At 34.7% G+C, this 26,020-nt stretch overlaps 1 protein-coding gene across 8 annotated transcripts in view; it reads left to right on the top strand.

Moving 5' to 3' along the window:
• Positions 1 to 26,020, top strand: part of PCDH15 (protocadherin related 15) — a 735,694-nt gene that overhangs the window by 292,604 nt on the left and 417,070 nt on the right. For 5 of the 8 annotated variants that reach the window (XM_082423601.1, XM_082423610.1, XM_082423609.1 and 2 more), the window contains exons 5-6: positions 11,488 to 11,607; positions 23,948 to 24,058. In XM_082423601.1, coding sequence (XP_082279727.1) covers positions 11,488 to 11,607; positions 23,948 to 24,058 — 231 coding nt within the window. Of the gene's footprint in view, positions 1 to 11,487; positions 11,608 to 13,787; positions 24,059 to 26,020 lie in introns of those variants that run through there. The other 3 variants (XM_082423604.1, XM_082423603.1, XR_014253086.1) reach the window with 2 other exon arrangements.

The following is a 26,020-nucleotide window of genomic DNA, read 5'->3' as shown; positions in this document are numbered from 1 at the left end:
GTTCCTTAATATTTCCTTGACTTTAATGACCTTAATAATTTCCAGGAGTGGGACAGTTTATAGAATATTTCTCAGTTTAGAGTTACCTGGTATTTCCTCATGATTATAAATTTTGTTCAGAAATACCACAAAAGTGATAGCATGTTCTTCATAGTATGTAACAAAAGAGACTCACAATATCAGTGTGTCCCATTTCTGGTAGTGATAGCTTTTATCATGTTGGAAAGACAGTGTTTGCCAGGTTTTTCTACTATATTTATTCATTTTTTTGTACTTAATAAGTAATTAAAACTATTTTGTGGAAAATGACTTAAAGACTTTGTAAATATCCTGTTCCTCATCAAACCTTCACCTAACATTTTTATTAGTGATTTATGAAACATTGATTTGTTGAAAACCATTGATGAAAATGCAAATTACTGTGGTTGGATATATTTTCTTCCTTCTTCTCTTTGCCCCTTGAGCATTTACTGAGTGCTTTTTCAGACATTATGCAATACACTAGCAATAAAGTTTTGATTACTAATGAAAAGGTTAGCATGCTGAAATGGTGAATTTGGGGATTCATGAAATAATTTACTTGCTGAGAACCAACCTGTTTTCAATAGCAGTAATTATTTAATACAACTTTTCTGAAACACAGGCACAAGCTAAATTGGATTTCTTTGTCTTTCTGTAAAATAGCTCAAAAGTATTTTTCCTTAGGGCCAAACATAAATTATCTTTGATGTAATACATCATCCAAATTGTATCATTTTGGATTACTGTATATCTTGGTTCTGTTATGTGCCAAATTATATTTATTTCCTCTTTCATTTCCTTTTCTTCTCAAAAGTTTCTTAATAGCAAATTGCAAAATTTTTGAAATAATATATTTCACAGTGCTTGAGAATTAACACTTTGAAGCCAGACAATCTGTGTTGCAGCCCTTATCTACCAAATATTAGAAGTATGACATCAGGCAGAAGCTCTCTTAGCCTAGGATTCCTTAACTGTAAAATAAATATAACAAAAAATAATGTTAAAAAGTTGTGTTGAGGATTATAAGAGATAATGCTTTTAAAATACTTAGTATAGGTTCTGGCCATCTTGCAAGTCAACTCTGCCTTGGAAATATGCTTTTTAGAAATAGTTATATTTCTATAACTATTTTTTAAAACCAAGGGGGTCTTCAAAATGAAATGCAAAAATAAATTTGTAAACAGGCAGTAATTAGTGGAACATTATTGAGAACTTCAGCTTTTTCTCACAATGGTGAAATGTCTCTGAATCTATTCAATTTGAGCTTTCACTTTCCTGCTCAAATTTTTAGTTCTGTGCTATTCTTTCACGTTTCATTGTGACTATATCATCTCTTTCCATTTAATATATGTATTTTTGAACATCTGTTCTTCTCAGAGCCATTCTGATAGATCTAAATGCACAGATGGTCTCCATGATGAAGCATAACAGAGAGATTCCATATATAGTTAAGAATATTTTCTACACATTTTATATCTGTTTTCTTTACAATTTTTAGATATAATAAGGTGATTTTTTTAACCAGGAAAGGTTTATTTTATTTTAATATATAAATAGTTTCAAACTTACAGGAATATTATAAGAATAATACAAGCTTTTTCTCCAAACCATTTGAGAGTGTTACTGAAAAGAGTCCTTCTTACCCCCAAATACTTTAGTGTGTATTTCTGACACATAAGGATATTCTCCCACATAACAGTACAGCCATCAGAAATCAGGAAATGAACACTGATACATTACTACTTCTGATCCATAGTTACCATTCCAGCTCCATCGGTTATCCATATAATGTCTTTCTTTTTTTCCACAATGCATTAGTTATAAACATTTATTGAATTCATATTCTATGAAGATACCGTCCTTGGCCTCAAGGAGTCGACTATATTAGTAGTTTATAATCTTTTGTTTTTTGGTTTATAACATTATATATTTCATGTGTACAATGTTATATTTCGATTTCTGTATACACTACAGTGTGCTCACCACCTAAAGTTTAGTTTCCATCCATCACCATACTATTGACCCCCTTTACCAATTTTGCCCTCTCTCTATCCCCTTTTTCCTTTGGTAACCATGACTCTGTTCTCTACATCTATGTGTTTGTTCTTGTTTGGTTTGTTCATTTTAAAATTTTCTTTAATATTTCATAATAAGGTGATTTTTTATATAAGTAAAACAAATCATTTTTTTTAGAAATATGGTCCATGGTATTGGAAACTTGACAAATATCTTTAACTACTCAAGGAATAAAAATCATGGACCTTTAGAGCCATTCCCATTCACAGAGTTTCTTTTAGAGAGTACTAGCATTTAATCTACAGCACACAGAAGCTTCTGAAGAATGAAAGACTAAGCCCTTGTTCCTTTTACTTGTCTCTATTTTCCTCCTCCAAGGAATTAGGCACATTCTGGGAGGCAGGAGACGGGTAACAGAGAAAAAAAGGAGGATATTCAGAGAAGAGAAAAAGCACATAAAAATACATTTTCTACTTTAAGCATGTAAATGGGAATCAATCTTTCACCTGTTTTAAAATATTCAAGTATTCAACTATTCGACAACTTTCAATTTAATAAGTTCTTTCATATATATATTCTCTCTCTCTGTATGTATATATCAATACATATGCACACATATATATTCAATTTAAGCTTAATTCAATTTAAGTGTAATTGCTCTTCAGATTTTAGTAAAGATGACTAGAGCTACTTATCACTCTCTTTAATAATAATCCTTACTCTTATCTTAAAGATACTTATCTACATGAATATTTTTAGAATTAAAAAAACAAATTTTTTACTATAGTTGTTTTACAATGTTGTGTTAGTTTCTTCTGTACAGCGAAGTGGAGTTCCCTGTGCTATACAGCAGGTTCTTACAAGTTATCTATTTTTTATATATTAGTGTATATATGTCAATCCCAATCTCCCAGTTCATCCCACCCCCCCACCCGCTGCTTCCCCCCCTTGGTGTCCATACATTTGTTCTCTACATGTGTGTCTCTATTTCTGCCTTGTAAACCAGTTCATGTGTACCATTTTTCTAGATTCCACATATATTCATTAATATACGATATTTGTTTTTCTCTTTCTGACTTACTACACTCTGTATGACAGTCTCTAGGTCCATCCACGTTTCTACAAATGACTCAATTTCGTTCCTTTTTATGTCTGAGTAATATTCCATTGTATATATGTGCCGCATCTTCTTTATCCATTTGTCTGTCGATGGGCATTTAGGTTGCTTCCATGACCTAGCTATTGTAAATGGTGCTGCAGTGAACATTGGGGTGCATGTGTCTTTTTGAATTATGGTTTTCTCTGGGTATATTCCCAGTAGTGGGATTGCTGGGTTATATGGTATTTCTACTTTTAGTTTTCTAAGGAACCTCCGTACTGTTCTCCATAGTGGCTGTATCAATTTACATTCCCACCAACAGTGCAAGAGGGTTCCTTTTTCTCCACACCCTCTCCAGCATTTATTGTTTGTAGATTTTCTGATGATGCCCATTCTAACTGATGTGAAGTGATACCTCACTGTAGTTTTGATTTGCATTTCTCTAATAATTAGTGATGTTGAGCAGCTTTTCATGTGCCTCTTGGCCATCTGTACGTCTTCCTTGGAGAAATGTTTATTTAGGTCTTCTGCCCAGTTTTTTTTTTTTTTTAACATCCTTATTAGAGTATAATTGCTTTACAATGCTGTGTCAGTTTCTGCTTTATAACAAAGTGAATCAGATATACATATTCATATGTCCCCATATCTCTTCCCTCTTGCATCTCCCTCCCTCACACCCTCCCTATCCCACCCCTCTAGGTGGTCACAAAGCACCGAGCTGATCTCCCTGTGCTATGCGTTCTGCTCAGTTTTTGATTGGGTTGTTTGTTGTTTTGATATTGAGCTGCATGAGCTGTTTATATATTTTGGAGATTAATCCTTTGTCTGTTGATTCATTTGCAAATATTTTCTCCCATTCTCAGGGTTGTCTTTTTGTCTTGTTTATGGTTTCCTTTGCTGTGCAAAAGCTTTGAAGTTTCACTAGGTCCCATTTGTTTATTTTTGTTTTTATTTCCATTACTCTAGGAGGTGGGTCAAAAAAGATCTTGCTGTGATTTATGTCATATATTCTTCCTATGTTTTCCTCTAAGAGTTTTATAGTGTCTGGTCTTACATTTGTCTTTAACCCATTTTGAGTTTATTTTTGTGTATGGTGTTAGGGAGTGTTCTAATTTCATTCTTTTACATGTAGCTGTCCAGTTTTCCCAGCACCACTTATCAAAGAGGCTGTCTTTTCTCCATTGTATATCCTTGCCTCCTTTGTCATAGATTAGTTGACCATAGGTGCATGGGTTTATCTCTGGGTTTTCTATCCTGTTCCATTGTTCTATATTTCTGTTTTTGTGCCAGTACCATATTGTCTTGATTATCTACATGAGTTTATTTTTAAAAATTTATTCAGAGGAAATGATTTTCAATATTAATTATCTAGCTTTCATGATAAAAACAGAGTCAAGATTTTATACACAGGTGCAAAAGCTATATTACGTTAAAGGGAAAATGAAGAACATATGTAATTCCTTTATTATATTTTCTTTTTGATTTCAATAAATCACTGCAAGATAATACCCACTGAATGTGAATTCAAGAATGTGTACTATTTTGTACTGATTCTATAAGTTTTAAGATAAACTTCAAATAGACATTTGATTTGGTTGAATTTTTGAATAAAACAAATGTTATATTAATGAGTTAATATAAAACCAACATAGATGTCATAGAAACAGTGATTTGGCCCATAATAAACTCTCAATAAATAATCACAGATTCAGAGATAATGTAATGTTGCAATTGTGAGAAAAAGCTGAAGTTCTCAGTAATATGCACCTGTTTACAAATTCATCACTGCATTTCATTTGTTGGACCCCACTGGTTTTTAAATATATTACTATTTCTAAAGCATATTTGTAAGGCAGGGATGACATGCAAGAGAGATTCATAAAATTACTTTTTCAGAGAAGGAGGTTAAAGGCTGAATTATAGCCAAAGCATGAATGACTTCTAATTTGGAAAGATTATTTTTATGGAAGATGATCCTTACTTAGATCATGCAGTATAATTGAGAAGAGCCTGAAAATAAGTGCAGGGGCAGAAGAAGACAGTAACTAATCATTTTAAAATAGGTGTATCTTCCAGGACAACATAAGTTAGAGTTCAGGTATTTACAGTATCTTGTATAGATGACTATGGAAGCACTGAAATAATCTTCAAAGGATCATGGAGTATGATCAAAGTGCCAAAAGATATTATGGCCCCTGTTGCAGTTAAATCAGCAATTGTTCTATAAAGTGCTACACAGTAGCCATATAGACCTTGATGAATTAGAAAATGGGAGATGAATCTTTACCTGTGCAAAATCAAATACTCAATTTTATTTGTTCACTGTTGAGAAACTGGATCAGGAGTGTATTAGTTAACAGAACTGAGAGATACATAGATGATAGATAGATTAGATAGATAGGCTGATTGATTTAGGGATATAGCAAGGGAGATTGATTATAAGGAATTGGCTCACAAGATTATGGAGGCTGAGTGGTTCTAAGATTAGCAGTTGTCAAGCTGAAGACCCAGCTGGTACAGTTCTAGTCCAAGACCAAAGTCTGAGAAACAGGAGAAATGATTGTCTAAATTCCAATCTGAGTCCAAGTCTGAAGGCAAGAGAAGGCAGATGTCCTAACTTGAAGACAGTCAGGAACAGAGAGTGAATTCTTCCTTACTCAGCTTTTTGTCCTATTCAGGTCTTCCATGGATTAGATGAGGCCCACCCATGTTTGGGAGGGCAATCTGTTTTACTCAGTCTACCAATTCAAATGTTAATCTCATCCAGAAACCCTCACAGACACACCTAGAATAATATTTAACCAAATATCTGGGCACCTCATGGCCCAGTCAAGTTGACACATAAAATTAACAATTACAAGGAGGATGGATTCATGCTACAAAAATATAGGAGAAAATCATTTGTGTTTGTTCTTAAGAGAATAATTGGTGCGAAATGGCTGTCTAGTACACAGTAAATCAGATTACAATATTTGTAACTGAAAATAAACATGTATTAGTCCAATATAGACTTATACATAATCTGGCTCCACTAAAGACAATGTTTCTGTTTTGATAATGTCTATGAGTAGAAATAGAGCACCCACTACCATTGTTGGTGTTCTGTCATTAAATGATTATTATATGTAAATCATCATATAGTGAATTCTATTTCAGCTTATTTAATGTCCATGACCCTTCAGAAGTTCTGTCCTTTTTAGAGGGGAGGGGAAAACTAAACACTTGGATTCTTGATGAAGTATGTAAGAAAGTAATATCACATCAATTGCATTTTAAATTATTCCTTTGGGGTGCCTTTTTCTTGAGAAGGTTTTCAAAACTGGATAATATCATTTGTATCAATTATTTCCCAGTTCAAGTGGTGTTATTTTAGTTGTGCTTATTATAAAAAATACTTTTTTCTTCTGGACTCTTGTACATTTTCTCTTTAATCATTAAAGCCATTGAAGTCTATCGGAAGGCATTGGTTTAAAATACGTATAAAAAAACTATTTTAGATATTCAGAAATTATATATTTTAGCATTTTATTTCTACCAAAATGTCAATTTTCATGTAAATATATTACATGAGACTCCAAGAAATATTCAATAGATATAAATGTCAGGAGATTATTGTTACCTATCAATACAAGGACACTGATGCCAGTGGCATTATCCTATCACTAAATATGTACATTTAACACAATATTATGATTTATGGAGTGCTTTCCAAGATTCATCCTTCTCAATATTTTCTTCAAAATGAACAACATACCATTTCTTTGCTGAATATAAAGTTGGCCTAGAGTGACATCAACATTATGGTAGTGTAAGATGTCCCTTCTTTAAGTCCCCACTTTGAACAAATAAAAATTAGCATCTATGTATGAACAAAAGTACCTCTGATGTAGTTGTGGGATCCAACACCATATGCAAAGAGACCTGGAAGTAGTTCTGCCCACCTGTGCATTGGGTAATAGGCAGAGAGACCTTGGTTTGGAATTTGAACTAGCAGAAGCCATTGAACTGGCTGAGCAGTGAACTGGCCCCAACTCCTCTGGGTCATGGTCTGGGGAAACCTGGGTAATACTGACTTGGGCAGACACCCATGGATGGAAGAGACTTTGTAAAAGTCCATTCCTCTCGAGGAGAGATTCCAGCCCTCTGTTGGAGCAACATGTGCGGAGCAGGTGTATTCATACAAGGTTGAAGAAAACCCCAGATGTAAGCAGGACCAAGAAAAATATCTGCAACTCAATGACAATTACAAAAGATTTGAGGAGGTATCTGCTACATCAAATGCGAAAGCAGCCAATGCAAATCTCCAGGAAACATAAAGAATCAAAGAAATATGTCATCGCCAAAAGATAACAATTATCCTACAGTAATCGAACTCCAAAACATGGAACTTGGTGATTTACCTGATAAAGAATTCAAAATAACTGTTTTGAGAAAACTAAATGAGCTACAAGAAAGCACAGAAAGACAATTCAGTGAAATTAGGAAAAGAGGACATGAAGAAAATGAGAAATTTAACAAACAGATTGAAATCATAAAAAAAAGAACCAAACAAATTCTGGAGCTGAGTAATTCAATCAATAAAATGAAAAGTGCAATATAGAGCATCTACAGTAGAATAGACCAAACATATTAAATAAAGTGTTTTTAAACAGAAACAACCATAAAACAAGGTTATGTATTGATTTGTTGATGAAAATGTTGTAACCAGAGGCTTGCGGGAACTTAATCCTGTATTCCCCTCAGCAATGTAATAACCTTGAATTCCCCCTAGGAGCATTGGTTCAGTATTTGTTAATTCAGTGTTCATGGTGTCTTTATAGTACAGAACTACCATGGATGATGAGAATCAACTATATTTATATGAAACTGTGAATACAGTGCTTCTGTGGAGAAATATTGCAAGTAAGATTAGTAAGGAAAATTTTCTCTTTTTTTAGGTTGGCTCAAGCAGCTGTGGCTCACAGGATAATCAATTAACTGAGAACTGCTCACCTTTTACATTCAAATTTCTCTTATGCATCTTCTTGAAATATTGAATTTTCTGGCTTTATTTTCTTTAACTTATGTGTGCATTTATGCATTTTTCTGTATTTTCCCAGTAGTTGTATAAAATCATTTGTGGAAAAAGACATGAACTAAATAAGTAAGTGACACCCTCAGGCAGGTGCCCAAGCTGATAATCATCCCATGAATAGAATGCCCTTCAGAAAACCAAATTTATATTTCCGAGACTTGTTGAAATGTTAAAGGACACAGAGCATGACCATCTGCATGGCAGATGTGCCCTGAAAACTGTGAATAATAATGTATAGGGCAACACAGGTAGAACAAACAACCTGACTGTCCTCTGAAGATTTTCAACCTCCACATAATATTTAGAAATTCGGAAAGCACTAGAGTGCCATGTCTCTGTAATAAGAAGAATAAGTAACAGTGATATGTGTGTATTTATATATGTAGTATGTGTATGTGTACATAGATATGTACATATTTTTGTTGGATATATATATATATATATATATATATATATATATATATATATATATATAAAGAAAATGAATGAAATAAGTTGCTGAAATCTATTTGTTAAAACCATTTTGCATGCTCTCCCTTTTGCTTGTTTGCATCTGGTATAGGCCACTTCATTGCACCCATTTTACTCTTGCCAGACCTTCCATATTAAAACAAAATGCCTTAATCCTCTTTTTTCTTAGCTATTTCTCTTATATTAGCTTCAAAGATTCCAAACACTAGCCTATATCTGAACAGGTCCACCATCCGCGTGGTAGATAATGAATAAATGTGTGTAGCTCAATTACGGATCCATTTTAACGTTGCATTTGACATGTGTATGTCTGTGTGTAGATGTTTACTTATTCCAGTAGTGAAAATGAACAATCTGTGCTAAGATGTTTTGGCCTAAATGTACATTTGTACATGTGGAAGGGAGCAAAACTCACTATAAAATGCTGAACTAATAACTTGATATAGTACTTGAGTCCTTTGCTGTCAACAGCTAAATACCACATTTTTAAAGTTGGGGCAGAAGTCTATTTTCAAAAATTTCAGACACCTATTGTTCAAGTTTTTTGGTTTGTTTCCTTTCTCTTTTGCTTGGTTTTAATTTTTTAATTCAACTCTGTGGCACAGTTATTTACTTTGGCAACAAAGATCTTTAAATACTCTTAAGTTTGTTTTATTAGATATCTGGAAACAACTTGTTGCCATTCAATTTTAAATTTTCATAATTTAAAAATCAAGGCACAACTACATAGGAGTGGGTGAATTTTTTTTTTTTTTTTTAAAACGGCTCTGATGTCCTGCTAGCCATCTTTTTTTTTTTTTTTTTTAAATTTATTTTATTTATGGCTGTGTTGGGTCTTCGTTTCTGTGCGAGGGCTGTCTGCAGTTGCGGCAAGCGGGGGGCCACTCTTCATCGCGGTGCGCGGGCCTCTCGCTATCGCGGCCTCTCTTGTTGCGGAGCACAGGCTCCAGACGCGCAGGCTCAGCAATTGTGGCTCACGGGCCCAGCCGCTCCGCGGCACGTGGGATCTTCCCAGACCAGGGCTCGAACCCGTGTCCCCTGCATTGGCAGGCGGATTCTCAACCACTGCGCCACCAGGGAAGCCCTGGGTGAATTTTTATAAGAGAGAATGATGTCTTTGGGGACAGGGATTACATTTAAAAAATATTAAAATGTTGGCTTGGAAGTCTTTTTGTTAACTAACATTTCCAAAGGTGTGCCCGTGTTCGTATATGTGCTGTTAAACCATCTCCTCTCACTTTATCCTCAGTTCTCTTTGAGCTGCAGAAAGTCAGTTTGCCTTTAAAAACTGCCTGCCAGGAGAGCTGACTTTATAAATACGCTACTTTGTACTCACGGTTCCCCAAAGCATGGGCTCCCCAAAGCACAGTTTTAAAATCACTTCTTTAATCATAATTGTGTTATTTTTCTAAATCAGAGGTTGCAAACTCCTGTGGTTGCTGTGTGAAAGGATGTATGGGGGGGCATTAAATTCATAGTTTAATTCTCTAAAACCTGTTGCTGACTTTAGAACCAAGAGATTTCTTATAAAATTAGAACATTAGAAGATGTAGCAACATTGGCTCCATATTTCATTATGGCAAGAGTTTGCTGAGGCTGAGTAGCAGCTACCATTTTAGATGGGGAAGTGTTCCCCAGTTGCCACCATTCCCATGAGATTTGCTTCACTCTTTTACATTGCCTGATATCCCTGCAGATATCTGGGTCTGTAGCCCCTGAAAATAGAAGTAAATGAGGTAACTCCTTCTTTTTCTCTCTGAAACTATTTCTCCATGAAGGAATCCCATTTAAAACCTAACAAAACATATCTCAGAATAAAATTTAAAAGTCTATGTTCTGTAGAGGCACAAAGCTTATGTTTATTGACTAAATTCATTTATTCATTGTGACAGTGTGATGATTAAGGAAGTAAAGTATAAAATATAAGAGTAACGAAAAGGGTGCCATGTTCTGACGTGGGGTAGGGAAATTCTGTCAGGAATGGTTTAGAAGAAGGCAATACTTAATTAAGTTGAAATGTAACTAATGAGAAGGATCCCAGCTAAAGCTTGAAGACTGGGGACTCTGGATGTAGGAATACAAAGACCTACAAGTAAGAGAAAACAACAGTGATTCTCTGTTGGAGATCAATAAGAAATAAAGCTAGATGCTCAGGCCAAATGTGAAATCATGGTCTTATATGCCATTTTATGTTTTGTTGTTGTTTTAATCCAAAATGAAAAGATATTACCATCTCTCCAGTTCTGTCACTCGATGGCTTTCTACTTAACCGATACTACAAGCACTAAAGAAAATCCCAGCTTTCTCTCTCCTCTGATAGACAGGGAATCCATTGTCTCCAACTCTCTTCCTTAAATTTGCCACTTGCATGTAATTACCAACTGGATTTCATTGATCTCTGTGAAATGGTTTTTGATTTTAAAATAAAGTAATTCCTTCTTACAGTTTAAATCCTAGTTTGTAGATAACTTAATGCATCAAGGTTTTTTTAAGGAGCAACAGCAGATGCATTTCTCCATAGGAGCTAAGATGCTAATGATCATAAATTGGTCCAAATGCACTTCACACTGAATCAGGGCCTTTTATATCTTCATCCAAAGCAAAGGACCATGACGTTGGAAATTTCAGACTTTATAGGAACTCATGTGTTTGCAAGTGTTCTTTTGAAATGCTTCAGATCTCTGGTTGTGGGCAGCTGCCTGCTTTTTTCCTTTGTGTAATAAATGTCTGGTTTTTGTGCCAGAACACTTCTGGTGTGCTGTTGATCAAATGAGAATTGACAGTTTTTCTTTTGTTTCCTTTTCAGCTCACTCCAGTTGGCACCACAGTATTTACAGGATTTTCAGGAGACAATGGAGCTACAGACATAGATGATGGCCCAAATGGACAGATAGAATATGTTATTCAATATAATCCAGATGATCCGGTATGTAAATATCTACTTGCAATGTGAGTTCACTATAAGGAATAAAATTAATATTTACTTCAGCTGATATTTATTATATTTCTCTATTGCTCAGCTCCTGGAACCACATTAGTAATTATACTATTATTAATAACTATCTCAAAATTATATTTTAAAAAATATTTGTGCTATACTTATAAAAGCTAGTTTTTGGTGAGTTTTGTAGGTAAAAGTTTAAAATGTATTCATAGGTATAATATGTCATTTTTATTAAATTTCCATTATGTTAGTGGACTCCTAAGCATTCTAAGTAAATCATTGGACATGATATTACCAATGTGATGCTTATGCTTTATGGAACTTGCAAATTAATACCACCACTGCCCCTTCTCCACCAATGAAACCTGAGGTAGAGAAGAGGGCAAGCCTCTAGCAATAGGTTTTTCAGTTTTTGGTTTTATTGCATTAGACAGTGGGGCTTCTACATTGTGCCTTAGGCTGTGAAATTATTTTTCCCAATGATATAGTATATATAACACAAATAAAATAAGAATTGTCTTCTTGAAGCTAGAGCTGGAAGTCCTGCCTGCCATCTTTCCCTTCCTCTTTTCCCAGAGGCAGCTTCTCAGAACACCAAGGGCTCCCCAAAGCATAGTTTTAAAATCACTTAAGTGACTTTTTAAATCAATGCTTCTCCTTTAGGTTTAATATTAGGAATATAAAAGTGGTGAAGTTAACATTGTATCTTTGTTTTTAAATTATATATTTCTTATATAAGCTTTAAACAATCAAAAAAAAACCTGTTGAACTTGCAGAGACTAAGAGCTCTCGATATGATCTACCTCACAAATTGACTGTGAGAACTAAGTGAACTGTGAATGCATTTCCTCATCTTATTCTCACCAATCGATTAGTTAGTAGTAGTATCTCTATCACATAGGAGCGAACACAGGTTCATAGGTGACGTGACTTGCCTGGTAACACACACCCTTCTCTAAGCTGGAGAGTCAGGACTCGATTTCAGAGTAATATGTGCTCCACTCTTCCTCTGTTGTGCTCTAAGAAAATAGTTGCAGCACTTGAGTTAAAATTTTCAATAAAATTTTAAAAACAAAACAAAAGGCCCATGGGTATAGCAGGGTCAAGGGAAGATTTGGGGGGGTTTTGTTTTTGTTTTTGTTTTTCCCCTAAAATGTATGCCTCCACATGTTTATAGACAGAGGTAATGAAACCAAGAGATGGGGAGATGATGAGAATGTGACAGAAAAGGACAATAAGTATGAGGGGTTACACAGAAGTCGAATGGAAAAGATCAAAGAAACAGCAGAAGGGAAAAGGGCAAGAGAAACATTTTTCTTTAAATAGAAATAGGCAGCTGACTATACAGAATATTTCTAAACCATTTATTTTCTTTACTATTTAGATTTTTTAAATAATTAATTGTATGTATGTGTCATGTATCTAGCTTACATTTTATGAAGGTCATTTCCTAATCTTTACTCCTCAAGCTGTAAAAATGAAACTCCAAGAAAGTATAGAATGACCAGGCCATGTATTTTAGGGAAATATTTATTACATTGCATTAAAAAAAAAACACAAAAAAAACCTACCCAAGGATTAGATATAGTGGGAGACAGAAACGTATTACTTGGAATGTATCTTTTAGAAGTTTTGTGAGGCTGAAATTCCTTGTTAGCTATGCAGTAATTCCTTCTGAATGCTTCCCCCTTTCAGGGATTTCTGGGCTTGGCATGAAATATAATATGTACCTTTTACTACCTACAGGTTGAATAAACCAATCATTCACATGCAGTTTCCAAATTGCAAAAAAGAAAAAAAAATGTACTTTAGCAAGCTAGCGCTACTATGGAATAACGAAAGAAATTCTCTGGGCATGGTTCTAATTCAGTGAGGCAAAAGAATAAGACATCATGATGGCACTTAAGTTAAGGTATATTGGAAGAGAAAGCATTAACTAAGTCACATCCTTACAGAGAGAATCCATCTTTAATCATCATAGAGAGTTAATGCAAACCTCAATGCCAGTTTCTTCTCTTATAAAATCTCTGAGAAAGAGCTATCTGATGATTTTTATATTCTTAAATTGTTAAATCTCTAGAAATTCTGCTTATAATTAATAGCATCATATTATCCTTTTTTTATTATTATATTATTTCTTTTTAATATTATAATAATATATATTAATATATATTATTATATTATATTATATATTATTATTATATTATTATATATTATATTATTATATATATTAATATATATAATAATATAATATTATATTATTTCTTTTATTTTTTAATTTTTAATTATTTATGGCTGTGTTGGGTCCCCGCCTCTGTGCGAGGGCCCTCTCCAGTTGCGGCAAGCGGGGGCCACCCCTCGTTGCAGTGCGCGGGCCTCTCACCATCGTGGCCCCTCCCGTTGCGGAGCACAGGCTCCAGACGCGCAGGCTCAGTAGTCATGGCTCACGGGCCCAGTTGCTCCGCGGCATGCGGGATGCTCCCAGACCAGGGCTCGAACCCACGTCCCCCACATTGGCAAGCAGATTCCCAACCACTGCGCCACCAGGGAAGCCCCTAACCTGCTTATTTCTTAGAGTCAAAACAAACTTGTATGTATTACAAATATATGTAACCTGAAAATGTGGCCCCCTCTGGCTTTTGCAACCACAATTTAAAATTTCTTTAAAATTAGTCTCACACTGTATGGTAAATAGTAAAAGGTGTAGATTGGTCTGTTCTACTTAAAAATCTCAGGGTATTTTTTTTTCCAGGGTATTTTTTGTTTTGTTTGTTTTCCATCTGATGCTACGTTATTCATTAGCAGAAATCACAAATTAGTGACCTGGAGTTTCATTCAACTCACAAAATTTTGTTTGGCCACAAATTATTTTAAATAATTTCTGAGCCAAAAATCTAAAAATCATGAAATTTCACATTCAAATTTAGTTTTCTCTTCTCTCTTAAGAAATGGATGTATGACAACCCTCGTCCTGATTTCCAATAAGACAGCATCAGCTAGAGTTGAATTAATGTTTTCCCATTAAGCAAACTTCTGTCACTCAGACAATATATGTATATCCATTTTTACCCTCATCACTTCACTCATTTACATTATCCAAGTCATCCTTGTAGAAATTTACAAATGTAACTTCTGCCTTACTGTAATACAAAGTATGTTTTAATTAATTCTTCGCATCACTTTAAACACTGGCCTGTGGTGTTTCTGATAAGAGAAGACAATGGAAATTTGAATGATGTTTCCAGTATGTAATGTGCCATTTTTCTTTGACTGTTTTCAAGATTTTTATTTTAATTTTGAATGCTTGGCAACTTGACCATGGGAGCATGCTAATGTATAGTTTTCTTTGTAATTGTCTTTTTTTAAGGGTTTTGCTGAACTTTAATCTCTGAATTTGTCTTTCACCAGTTAAAGAAATTATCAGACACTATTGTTTAATATTTTCATGCCATTTCCCTGACTCTTCTCCCTCTGAGACTCCAATTACAGGCATATTAGGCATTTAAATACTGTTCCACAGGTACAGGCTCTGTTCATGTATTTTCAACATATTTTAATCACTTGGTTGCAAGCTGGGTGTTTACTATTGATCTATATTCAAAGTTACAGTGTTCTCTGCCATCTCCATTCTATTCTTAAAACTATCCAATGTATCCAATTGTCTTTTTTTATTTATTATTTTTTAAATTTCAGATAGTATAATCTTCAGGTCTAAATTTTCCATATTTTTATAGTTTTTATAGTTTGTAATTTTTGGTGAGTTTCCCATCTTTTCATTTATAGAGAGCATATTGTTTTTATGCCTCTAAACATAGACATTGTTATAATAGCTGCTTTAAAAATCCTTGTCTGCCTGTCTAACTTTGGTCTTCCATTGATTTTCTCTCTTCTTGAAAAGAGATCACATTTTCTTGTTCATTATATGTCAAATTGTCTGGACTCTATCCTGGATACTGTGAATGTTGTATTGTGGAGAGACTCTTGATTCTATTATACTACTCTGAGGAGATTTGTTTGTTTTTAATTTTCGCAGAGAACTTGGTTGCATTCAAACTGAAAACTCTTTCTCTTGGGTGCAGTCCAATTTTCAATTCAGTATATGTATTTTTTCTTAGTTGATCTGCTTGTAGTCGACCCCATACAGGTGTGGTTTCAAGATCAACTAGAGATCTGGACATAACTTATGCATGAAATTTTGTTCCTTCCCTTTCTGGCTCTCTCCTTTATAATATCCATCCCCCCTCACTTTCTGTCAGCTTTGGTTGTCCCAGAATCTATCCCTTTAGGTCAGAAAGACTTCAGGCTTTCTATCCGAGTTTTAACTGCCCCCTTGAGGTGCTAAATCAGCCTTCCCTCAGGCCAACTACCATAAAACAGGAAACTCACCCATGTTGTCTTTTCTTTCAAGTGTCTAATCTCCTCCAGAATATGCCTGCTTTTCTTATCTCTCCAGGGATGCAGGGATGTCAGGTATTTTTGTTTGTTTGTTTTGTATTTTGTCCAGAGTTCACAGGTGTTAGTTGTGGGAAGATTTAGTCCACTGGGTCTTAGTCAGCCATATAGAAACAGAACACTTTATACCCAGTGAGTTTCTTTCTTCAGTATACCTTTAGAAGACTAGTACTCTTACTCATTTTTGCTTCTGAACCACATTTAGGGCTTTCCTAAATATTACGTAATAGCAGCAATGATAGAAGTATTTCAAAGTTTTAACAGCAAAAAAAGAACATACATTCATTTATTCCATGATTGTGCATCTACAGTGATAAATTGTCAGCTAGTTTTCCACCAGCACTATTTTGTAACCAGAAACACTGACATTTCAAATCAACTTCAGGATGGTTTCATTTATCTCTCTCAATTAAAAAAGAGGATAACTCTTTCCAACAAAAGAACATAAGTGAGGATACCCTCATATTAATGTGTTCCTAAATATCAGAGAAGTAAAAATATAATATCACTTAAAATTATTGACTCATCAGATGTAGTAGTTACCAATTACCAGTACTATATGTCACCACCAATCCTTTAGACAAGGCTTGGTGATTAGCATAATGTATTAGTTATCTACTGTTGGATGACAAGCTTAGTGGTTTAAAACAACACACTTTCATTTTGTTCAGTTTCTGTGGCTTAAGAGTCTGGACACAGCTAAGCTGAACAGCTTAGGTTCTCATGTGGTTACAATCTACATGTTGCCCAGATTAGTTCTCATTGGAGGTTTGAGTAGGGAAGAATCCCCTACCAAGTAGACTCAGACTGCTGTTGAATTAATTCCTTTATTGTTGTAGGACAGAGGGCCTTGGCCTCTTACTATATGTTGGCTGGAGGCTGCTCTCAAATCTTAGAAACCACCCTTAGTTCCTTGACTGCTTACTTCCTTAAACCTGCAAGGAGAGTATCTAGAGCTAGTCTGTAAGATGGAGTCTTATATGACATAAGGCAGTCACAAGAGTGACAGTTTATCACCTGTGCCATATCCTATTGGTTAGAAGCAAGTCAGAGGTCCTTCCCACGCTCAAGGGGAGGGGATTACACAAAGGTATGAGTTGCTTATCAGCAAGTGGGGATAGAGAGGGCTCCCTTAAGAATCTGTCATACCTACTATAATGTTCAGCATTATTATCATCATTTTGAATGTCGTATAAACTGATCTACTTTGGAGAAGCACTTTTGAGTCTTTTTGTTTAAGTTTGTGGAAAAAAAAATAGAGGAAATGAAAGTTCTATTTTGGTTTTAGTAGAGGATAAATTGAAAATAATCATTTGTATTATTAGGATCTTTTTTACCATACCTATATTTCCTTTATGATGTAGATGAACAATTATACTAGGAGATGTGGAATAAATAAGAATCAGACACTTTTACTATCCAAAATAAAATTTAAAAAATTAAATTGCCAAATGTTGTAAACTATTCACTGAAACAAAGCACTTTTATTTAACCTATTAACAAAATCAAAAGAGTTTAAATTGCACTTTTTTTTTTGCCATTGTTTTTATTGAATTTTATCTAGAATAAAGAGAGAAGAAGTTTGGGGATGAAGAACTGCTTAACTGATTAACCAAATTTAAAGTGAAAGCATTTGTGTTATTTTCCAAAACTTTCTGGCTCTTCCTCTTTTTGGAGACATGCCAGAAGTGAACTTTTTTGGGTTGGAGAAAATTACTTGCTCTGGCTAATGAGATACAGGCCCAAAGAATCAAATACAAGTCACCATTTCCCCTCCCACTGCTGCAGTGATTGGAGAAAAACATGTTGAGGTGAAACATGCATTAGCCCGAGTCCCTGAATGAAAACATAAACAGAGCCCACTTGCTGACATGTGTTAGTGTAGATATGTAGAATGGGTAAGAAATAAAAAATTCTTATGTTAAAAAATTCTATTAATTTGGGGGTCTTATTCTTGCATCATAACCTATCCTTTCTCGTCCGATATTTTCAGATGAAAATAATTTAGTAAATACCTCATTATTGGCATCCGCTAGAGAGCGAACTAAGAGGATTTGTACTATGCTCATCACAGTTACTGTAAAATACTATTTTTTTGTGCCTTCATGGTAATAAAAAGTAAGGCCATCTATAATACACTGAACAAATTATATTTTAAAACATGAAAAGAAAAGAAAAGAAAGGAAAAAGAAAGATTCAGGAAAAAAAAGAATAATTTGTCATCATGTATTGTGTGGAATTTTTCATTTTGGGGAGTTTATCTTATTTGGAAAAAGGAAATTATTAATATAGGTATCATTTGGATATTTTATTTTTTTAATTTATTTAACACCTTTATTGGAGTATAAATGCTTTACAATGTTGTGTTAGTTTCTGCTTTATAACAAAGTGAATCAATTATACATATACATATATCCCCATATCTCTTCCCTCTTGTGTCTCCCTCCCTCCCTTCCCATCTCACCCCTTTAGGTGGTCACAAAGCATGAGCTTTGTGAACACTTGTGTTTACTTAGGTCATTGCCTAAAGTCCTTATTTGTGTAAAACTTTGAACCCACGTTGTTTAACTGTGAGTCTGTGACATTTTAAATTTACAACATTTGTACTTTTGAAGCCAAATAGAAACTTCTACATACAATTTCCTACGAAATTGGTTAGAAGAAGGTGACATGAACTGCACTGTAATCTTTCCTTTACCCCTAAATGTGCATATACATATTTGTGTGTGTTTATGTGGCAGGGAGGAATGAGTGTGTATGAAGTAGAGAAACAATTATCAGAGTGTTGGTATTCTACTAGGAGCAAACTAATGTTGCTACTCAAATCATAGTCCCTTTTGAGTAGACAAGGGCTACATGATCTTACTTAATCCTCCACTTTTCACTTCAGGTAATTCAGATTAGGGGAGTCACACCGAACTATGGATGGTTCAGCAGCTAATGGCGTGGTGGCCTGATTAATCCATGACAAGCTTAAGACCAAATAGAGACTGATTAGGACACAGAGTTGGTGCTGTTTATCCAAACTAAGAGATAAAGTCACAGTCCTGTTCAACATGAACAAATGGGGAAAGTCTGAAGAGACAGAGAGAGTAGAGGTGATGAAGGAAGAGAGAGAGGGGAGAGAGACATTCCAAAAAAATGTAGAAAAACAATAATAAGAGAACTTAACAGCCTCTGAGAGACTGAGAAATGTTTTCCTTGTTACCTAAGTTCCCACCACTTCCCAGTTGCAGGCCCAGTAAAGCATATTTGTACCTTGGTTCTGTCATTAGATAACCAGGAAATAGATATACACGTATATGTGTATCTGTGTGTCTGTGTGTGTGCAGGTCTCAAAAATAAATCTCTCTTCTTTTGAACTGAATTTCTAGTCCTTACAGTTGAATGGATAATATCAAAAACAATATTTTTAAATATAGCATAGGTATGAGAAGCCAAACAGAATCTTTGCTGCTTATTAGAAAATGATGAATTACCAGAGTTCTCAGCTGAGAACAAATAATGCTAAGTACCTCATATTCCATTTCCAGATCACCTCCAACTGTGGGGCCCAACACCTCCTTACAGGACTAGCAGAGAGGTGTCATTTTATCTACAGTGGTACTGATTCAGCTTCCCACAGGTTAATAAAGAGGGCTGTGGGGGGATGGAATCAACTCCAGAGAAACACGGAATTGTTAGTGTCAACATTCCATCTCCCTTCTTTGCTTAAGTCAGTGTGAGTGTGTGTGTGAAGGTTGGGCATTCCACATGCCTCTTACACTTTTTCTCATCCTTCCAACAGTGATAAAATCATTTAAACTGCCCTATGCCCTCATTTACTAAATGGAGAATTGCCCCTTGTCTGACAGTTACTGAGACACCAAACTGCCAGGGAGTTGTGAGTGGACCTTTCCTGATGGAGAGCAGATGTTTGGGGCCTGTGGATATTAAGAGGCTTAGTCATTATTGGAATGACCTGATTAACACTGGGCAGGTAGAGGTCAGCATTTAAATTCAGCATTTAAATTCTCATCACCCAAAGAAACAAGTGCTAGTTCGTGCTTTACAGATCAGTGTCCAAAATTAACAGAAAGAGGGTCAGGGCCTTATTTCCAAAAAATGTAGGTTGCTTAAGAAAAAGGATATGACTGTGTTCCTACACCCCTCTCCTTTGTTGATGAACCAAATTTCTAAGGATGAGAGGAGAGGAAAATAAATGGTAGAGGAAGGGAGGGTGCAGACTCTACCTCCCTTTCCACCTCAAACAATTCTTTGACAAGAGTATAAGACTGAGATACTCTTGATACACTGATACACACACACACTCACACACACATATATCTATATCAGAGTTATGGGATCCTTCTGACATATTATTTATTATTAAAGGAATCAGATTGAATTAGAAAAGCACAATTTTAGTAATTACTAAAATCACAAAATATTAAATGCTCAACATGTTATTACCTTTGAGAGTCTTCACTCAAATTATATTTAAAAGTTCATCCCAATCTAACATCAAGTCAATTTGTTAACCTAACACAACTAGCTCCAAAATAAAGAAAAATGAAATAATTATCCATCTTAAAAATGTATTATAGGAGCTTATTACTGAGTTGAAATCACAAGCAAATGCCAAAACTCTTATATGCTTAACTTGGTCCTTTCTATCTTCTAGTCTAGTGTTTCTCAAAGTAAAACCTAAACTTTCTACATGAGAATCACCCAAGAGTTCTGTTAGAAATATAGACTTCTGAGAATTTCTGGAATTTGGAGGAATAGACTTGGAATCTGCAATCTAAGTGATACATTTCTATGATCCTTATATACTCTAAACTTTGAAAATCATTGTCACATTGCCTTATCATATAATAATTTAAAAAAACAACTATATTTTCTTACTAAATTTTGCTCTTTTTTTCCTCCTTAGGTAGAGCTTTAGAAATAGCATTACAGCAGGGCATTTACTTTGAGTTGATCTAATCCAATATTCTTTTTGCTAGAGGAAAAATAAACAGCACCCTAAACATTTATCCACATTTTGTTTCTAATTTTTCTCATGATTATTATTCTGTTTTTTCAAGACGGAATGGATACTTTATAAATACTTGTTTCATTAGTAAATTAGTTAATTTTAACACAAAGGCTTTTCATATGCAATAATTTATAAACAACATTGATCATAAAGTAGATATTCTCCTTATGTTTCTTGGAACATAAGTATTTATGAAACTCCTAGCAAAATGAAAATCTCAGATATCTATAAAAGATGGACTTAGCTAATAAGAATTAGATTAAAAAATGTTCTTAAGAACAATATAATAATCCTTAATTACTAACTACAATGCTTGTAATAATTCTACAAATATCCAATGAAAATTATCAACTAAAATAGGATCACAAACATCCATTACGTTACTTGGTTAGAAACATAAATATAAGTATTTCCACATCATAGACTGAGATCCTTGAGAAATCTGTGAGGGAAAGCAGAAAATACACAAATAACAAATGCTGTTTGGAAAAAATAATGTAACGTAAGAGCAAAGATTTAATCCTAAATTGGATGACAAAGAAGATTTTACCAAATAAGATTTGCAGGATTTATAATCCAGAGAAATGAGGGATAGACTGTTTAGGCAGGAGAAAATTAAAAGCAGATGTCACCTGCAAAGAGTCATGGCATAAATGGAAAAGAGAGGGGACTACATGATGAGGACACATAGGCAGGAGATAATCATGTATCAAAGTGCTTTCAGCTGCAAATAATAGAAAACTGAATTTAAAGTGACTTTGCCAACAAAGTCATGTATTATCTCTTGTAACAGGTTGTTCAGAGAAGGGGAGCTATCAGGATTTGTTAAGCAACTCAGAGATATCACAGAGCCAACTTCTTTCCATTTTCTGCTCTTCCATTTTCAGCATTTTGTTTACTTCTAGATTAACTGTTTCAGCAGTTCCAAAATGGCTGCTGACGGTTCCAGGTTTTACATCCTTATAGAAGCATCTGTAAGCAGAAAAGGGAACACTTTTTTTCTTGTCTCTCTCTCTCTTTACAATTAAGAAAAATTCTTCAGATTATTTAGAATTAGATCTCACGTACATTTCCAAAACAATCACTGGCAAGGAGTGTGGATTTTCAGTGGTAGGATTAGATTTGTCAAAACTCACCCCACTTAGGGGCATAGCCTCCCCTAAAGCACAAAGCCACCAATTATCTGAACTCATTTGGAGTTCTGACTCCAAGGATGAGGTGGCGTTTTGGTAAGGAACCCACCATATATTTCATAAATATACTAGAATTGATATATGTCTCTACAGTTATTGAGTCTTTGAAAGTTAACAACCCTATTACAACACACTGAGTTGTGTTTTACAGTGTATATGGCAATTATTAACTAAAGTATTCCCCATAACTAACTTAGGTATTTAGATTAAACAATTTTTACTCTCCCTGGCATAGTTTAGAGTCCCACAGTGTTTAAATAGGCAAAAATTTAGGGAAAATGTCAAACGCCTGTTTTTAATTGTAAGTATCTTTTATGGTACATTTTCTATATTTCTGTTTTAAAATGTTACTTTTTAAATGACTGAATCCAAGAAAGACCTGCAAAGCCAATTGCATGAACACAGAATAAATCATTAAAAAATATCTATCAATTGTATACTCTGTGTGTGTGTACAAGAAAGAGGGGGTCACGGAAAGAGGGAGAAAAAGATGGAGAGGGAGAGATCACAACTCTAGTTATTGAAGGTTAATTTGCCCACATTCCCCCAAATGAACTTGAGATAGAAGATTTGAGTCAGCTGTTCTCTCATTAAGTCTGTTTCTAAGTAACTCCCCTTGTGTCAGCTGAGTGTATAAACAGACACACACAGACAGGCATGCACACACTCTTTCTTCCTTCCCTTCCCCTCTTCTTCTGTTTTCCTCCTCCTGCTTTGCCTCTCCCCCACCTCCTCCTCCTTTTTCTGAAGTATGAATCTAAGTATTTCATCTGCTGCCCACAATCACATGCACACGTACCACTACACAAAACAATCAACCAAAAAAGTTCCAATATTAAAAGTAAAACTGATTTGTTGTCATAATTTAAAGACTATTTTATCAGTCTTCAAAATGACACTAAAACACAAAAGTGATGTAAGGTCTTTTTAAGGCTGAGAGACAGATCTTATAAATTATATTCCCTTGAGGAATGACTATACTGTCTTACAGTGAGGGCTGCTCATGCCAAAGCAGTATTGCTGGAAGGCACTTTGGAAGTTGCCCTTATAACCTGCATGTTGCCAAGAAGAAACTCAACCCCTGTCAGGATAGGAGACTTAACTAATGAACAGCAGTTTTGAGGCTTGGAAAAACAAACAAAGCAAACAAACAAAAAACAACCTACAGCACATTCTTTTTCACAAAAACACAAAGTTTCAAGTTAATAGTTATATTTAATACAGCACTTGAAAATACTGAGAATACAGAATAGGCACCAATGTCGAAAAGGGATATTATATAGAAATCACAGATTGCAATCTTTGAACTCTTTGGTGATTAAAAAAAAATTGTGAAAAGATAATATGGTAATAAGAAAGATTTTTCAGATATCTGGGCTTAGAAGTATCCCAGGGCTGTTGATGGGTAACCCTAATAATATATGAAAAACTTACAAGAAGTAAGTTTCTTGGTTATCATTATCAAAAATGAGACCTATTGATCAGAATGATAAGTTTTGGAAATAAGAATATTAAATCTGAAGCTTACACTCGCATCCTGTTTTCAGATGATGAACATGTTGTCTATAACTTTCAAGGGGACTAAACTGAAATATAAGATTGTCTAATTCATCTTATGTTCAGATGATCTCAAATGTGTATCTTTACCTATTTGCAGACATCCAATGACACCTTTGAAATTCCCCTTATGTTGACCGGAAATGTAGTGTTAAGGAAGAGGCTCAACTACGAAGACAAGACTCGCTACTTTGTCATCATCCAAGCTAATGTGAGTATTTAATTTCTCTTACTTTCCTCTTCTTCTGAATTTATGAAGTACAGAACTTGCCCAGAATGTATGTGTTCACTGTAATTTGCAACCTCAACAGGGTAGCCCTGCGCTCAGTGTAATTTGTATATTATAGTCTTCTGAATAGGAAATGGGATGGAATGGGGTAGGAAGATTATTCCCACTCACTGTATTCTTCACTCTTTGAATCACTCATACACTTCAATAATTTGTTTTTAGCTCATACTGAAGTATTTCTCAAAGCATGATCCACCGAATGACTGCAGCAGAATCACCTTGGGAGTGTATAAAAAATGCAGATTCCTGGACACAACCTCAGACCCTCTGAAAAATTTCAGAAGGTAGAAGTGGAATACCTGCATTTTTTATTAGCTCCCCAGGGGACTTCAAAGTACACTAAAGGGAAAGAACTGTTGAATCATTTATTGAATCATTTATCTTTTATTGAGTAGTTGCTCACTACATATAAGCTACTATGATCATAACCCACATATATGGGCAGCAGTAACAGAAAACCTGAAAAACAATTGCTTGTATAACATTATTATTATTATTGTCATTATCATTATTATTTTAATAAAATTCTTAGATTTATGTGGTTCAAGAGTTGATTTGATAGTTCAAGTATATCACCAAAGACTCAGGTTCCTTCTGTCCTTAAAATCCGTCCTTCCCTGAAATTTGGTTGTTTTTCCAATGCCTTATCTCCCATTTGCAGTTGTGATGCTTATGGCTCTGGTGCTAGTGAATACCAGCACCATAAGCATCACGACTGCAATTCAAGTCTGAGTATAAGGGTGGTAAAATTAGGACTTCTTATGTTCATTGATTCTGTCTGCTTTTATCTGAGAGGAAGCTCTTTCCCACCCAGCTTCCCCACACAGAACAGGAATATGAGTCAGCATAGCAGACAGTAAAGTTAAGGAAGTCTGTAGGTGGTAAAGGGGACAGAGACAATCATCTCTGGATGACAAGCAAGTATGGTTCGTCTCCTGGGGCTGGGCATATTGAAATAAAAATAATAATTTGTTAGGAAGGAGGAGAATTGGGCTAGCATTTTCGTAAAAAAAAATCTAACAAGGCTGGTGACAGATAGCATCTAACATTGAAAAAATCCCTATAATAAGTGGCAGGGCCATGTTCTGAAAAGGTAGTTAGACTCTGAAGCCAGCCTGTACCTTTAATAACCCCTAAGCAATGTAATCATATTTTTATAGCTGAACAGAAAGACAGGAGGGAGTGGCAAAAGGAAATATCCTCCATCAGCTGTTCTGAACAAGTTTATATGCAAGAAATTATCGCTAAGTGGCCATGTTTTGTCTTTTTTAGAGATATTTCAGCGGAAAGGGCACGCATGTTTACATTTATAGTATATGTATGTGGGTAGATATAGATAGAAATCTAGTTTTTTGAAGACAGATTTCTAGACTTTCATTCAAAATACTTGTTTTGTTTTGTTTCTTTTTTTCCAATTCAATGTGGGTTGTCTTAGGGCTCAGTAGCAGAGACTAGAGTAGAAACTGTGGATGTAGGAAAAAATAAAGTCTCTTAAAGAGGGCCCCTCATAATTCCTCAAAAATACTGAACCCCTTTTTTTCCTATGTAAATGAAAATGTGGAGAAAAGGTACAATTTTCCTTTCTGACTCAGAATCTCTAATAAAATTTACAGAAAAGTCAGATTGCTATAGAATGTATTTGAAAGCTAATTTTTATTGTGCTATTTAAAATGAGGTGTTTTTTTTAAAGAAATGTAAAATAAAATAAATCTTCTGACTTGCCATCTACTTTAAACTATTTATAAAGACATCTGGGACAATTCGAATCCAATTTGCTAGACTACTCATAACTGGGGAAAGACTGATAAGATTTTAGCATTTCAAGGATAAAATTATAAAATAACAGGATATACATGGATCCTCAAAAGGAAGGAATGGAATTGG

The sequence above is a fragment of the Balaenoptera physalus genome (genome assembly GCF_965194825.1).
Source record: "Balaenoptera physalus genome assembly, chromosome: 14".
Lineage (NCBI taxonomy): Eukaryota > Metazoa > Chordata > Mammalia > Artiodactyla > Balaenopteridae > Balaenoptera > Balaenoptera physalus.
Note: the sequence above shows the minus strand (reverse complement) of the source record. Positions and strands in the feature narration are given on the sequence as shown.